The sequence below is a fragment of the Mandrillus leucophaeus genome, unplaced genomic scaffold (genome assembly GCF_000951045.1).
Source record: "Mandrillus leucophaeus isolate KB7577 unplaced genomic scaffold, Mleu.le_1.0 Scaffold151, whole genome shotgun sequence".
NCBI lineage: Eukaryota > Metazoa > Chordata > Mammalia > Primates > Cercopithecidae > Mandrillus > Mandrillus leucophaeus.
In genome coordinates, this window is record NW_012101488.1 from 1,002,362 (window position 1) to 1,005,448 (window position 3,087).

The following is a 3,087-nucleotide window of genomic DNA, read 5'->3' on the forward strand; positions in this document are numbered from 1 at the left end:
GCCAGGCTGGTCTCAAACTCCTGACCTCAGGCGATCTACCCATCTCTGCCTCCCAAAGTGCTGGGATTACAGGTGTGAGCCACCGTGCCTGGCCAGAGAATATACTTTCTCTGCAAGTTTTCCTCTGAATGAAAAGTTATGTAGCTTAAGTTTTTTGTTTGTTTGTTTGTTTTTTGTTTTCTTGTAGAGACAGACTGGTTGTTCAGGCTGGTCTTGAACTCCTGGGTTCAAGTGATCCCCCTCCCTCGGCCTCCCAAAATGTTTGGATTACAGGTGTGCACCACCATGCTCAGGTCATTTTTTATTTTTTGTAGAGATGAGGTCTCCCTGTGTTGCCCAGGCTGTTCTTGAACTCCTGGGCTCAAGCGATCCTCCCGTCTTGGCCTCCACGCTTGGCCAAGAATTTTTTTTTTTTTAATTGCAGGGTCCGTATGATGTTCCCATTTTATGGATAGGGAACTGAGGTCAGGAGAGAGGAATGGGGTTTTGCCTGCCTTGTCAAGAGCTGGGACTCAGAGCTTCTGTCAGTTCTATCAAAGGGGCTGGGACAAAGGTGTGTGTGTGCGCGCGCATACGCATGTGTGTGTGTGTCTGTGTGTGTGTGAGTGTATGTGTGAGTGTGTGTATATGTGTGTACGTGTGTGCGCATGCGTATGTGCCGTGTGTGTATGTACGTGTGCACACGTGTATGTGTGTGTGCGTGTGTAGTGTGTGTGTGTATGTGTATGTGTGTCACAGTGCGTGTATGTGTGTGCGTGCACACGCGTGTGTGTGTGTAATAGGTGGGGGGCGAGGCAGACCCCCCTCCTCCAGTAACCCCCTCCCTGCAGGAGCTGCGGGAGCGAGTCCTCAGAGGGAAGTACCGGGTCCCTTTCTACATGTCAACAGACTGTGAGAGCATCCTGCGGAGATTTTTGGTGCTGAACCCAGCTAAACGCTGTACTCTCGAGGTGAGCCCAGCCTCACAGCCAGCGGGGGCCCTTCTTGTCTCCTGACTCCCCTAAACTCTGCCTGCCCCCACCCACAAAAGCCTTCTTGACACACTTTTCCTCTCCCTTGCCCACCTCAGATCTGCCGCTGGTGAGTGGGGGTAGACAGGCCGTCCAGGGAAAAGCTCCCGGGCCTGTCCTGACGCCACCCCCCCTTCAGGCTCACCCACTCCCCGCCTTGCCAGTAATTAGCTAATGAGCTCCTAGGATGATTACAGGGTGCCAGGGACCCAGATGATGCGGAGGAGGGAGGGTGGCATCAGGAGGCTCCGGCAGGGGACGCGGGGGAGAGGGAGGCCCAGGAGGCGCTATCTCTTAGGAAGCCCACAATACTGGGTGTTAGGCCTCGGAGGTTTGGGGCAGGGCAGGTAGCCCCACCTGGGGGCCTCTGGGAGGTGGGAAGCTGTATGATTCCTTCTGACACCTGTCTTCCGCCTTCCCTGCTCCTGATGCCTGCAGCAAATCATGAAAGACAAATGGATCAACATCGGCTATGAGGGTGAGGAATTGAAGCCATACACAGAGCCCGAGGAGGACTTCGGGGACACCAAGAGAATCGGTGAGGGTCAGGGAGAGCCATCCTGTCACCCAGGATGGAGTGCAGTGGCTCAATCTCAGCTCACTGCAACCTCCACCTCCCAGAATCAGGAGATTCTTGTTCCTCAGCCTCCCAAGTAGCTGTGTCCACAGGCACCTGCCACCATGCCCAGCTAATTTTTGTTATTTTTAGTAGAGACAGGGTTTTGCCGTGTTGGCCATGCTAGTCTCTAACTCCTGACCTCAGGTGATCTGCCTACCTCAGCCTCCCAAATTGCCGGGATCACAGGTGTGAGCCACTGCACCTGGCCCGTGTTCACTTTGATATTAAGACATAAAAAGAGACCAGGCGAGGTGGCTCATGCCTGTAATCCCAGCTTTTTGGGAGGTCGAGGTAGGAGAATCACTTGAGCTCAGGAGTTGGAGACCAGCCTGGCCAACACAGGGAGACCCTGTCTGTACAAAAAAATAAAAATAAAAAGCCAGTTGTGGTGGTGTGCACTTGTAGTCTCAGCTACTCAGGAAGCTGAGGTAGGAGGATCCCTTGAGCCCAACAATTTGAGGCTGTAGTGAGCTATGATCATGCCACTGTACTCCAGGCGACAGGGTGAGACCCTGTCTCAAAAAAAGGAAAAAGGGCCAGGCGCAGTGACTCACGCCTATAATCTCAGCACTTTGGAAGGCTGAGGTTGGCGGATCACCTGAGGTCAGGAGTTCAAGACTGGCCTGGCCAACATGATGAAACCTCGTCTCTACTAAGAATACAAAAATTAGATGAGTGTGGTAGCGGGCACCCATAATCCCAGCTCCTCTGGAGGCTGAGGCATGAGAATTGCTTGAATCCGGGAGGCAGAGGTTGCAGTGAGCTGAGATCACGCTGCTGCACTCCACCCTGGGCAACGAGCAAAATTCCATCTAAAATAATAATAATAATAATTACGCTATTTACCATTAAATGGCAGAATCCAGAATTACTTTTGCATCAACCTAATTATATTAATAGGTTGAACACAACAAAAAGTTGAACCATTTGAAATTGCCATTTTATTGGTTTAAAGTTGTCAGTACCACCAATTTTGTATGGTTTAACCTAATAGTGATAATTTATTCTGTCACATAACTAAAATGAATAGAGTATGCAGCCTTCAGGCACAGTTGAATCCAGGTGCTCAGAGACAGTTTTGGGGAATGTTTTCTATGGTAGCTGTTTCCCAGGCTGCTGTCACCCCAGGAGGCAAGCAGATCTGGGTCACATGCCTGCAATGAACCAGTCAGTGTGGCTTTGGGTGTAGAACACACTAATTAGCCAGACCTGGGTTATCTGCCTGCCTTAGGGTTGGAGCAGGGGGGCCATCCACATCACCTGAGCGGAAAGAATGTTCTTTCTTTCTTTCTTTCTTTCTTTCTTTTTTTTTTTTTTTTGAGACGGAGTCTCACTTTGTCGCCCAGGCTACAGTGCAGTGGCGGGATCTTGGCTCACTGCAAGCTCTGCCTCCTGGTTTCACCCCATTCTCCTGCCTCAGCCTCCCGAGTAGCCGGGACTACAGGCGCCCACCACCAC

General features: G+C 51.3%; 1 protein-coding gene across 1 annotated transcript in view; it reads left to right on the forward strand.

Annotated features, from left to right (window-relative positions):
- Positions 1 to 3,087, forward strand: part of MARK4 (MAP/microtubule affinity-regulating kinase 4) — a 62,467-nt gene that overhangs the window by 25,707 nt on the left and 33,673 nt on the right. Inside the window, exons 9-10 of the mRNA XM_011975142.1 lie at positions 831 to 950; positions 1,449 to 1,554. Of these exons, the coding sequence (XP_011830532.1) occupies positions 831 to 950; positions 1,449 to 1,554 (226 nt within the window). The remainder of the gene's footprint in view (positions 1 to 830; positions 951 to 1,448; positions 1,555 to 3,087) is intronic.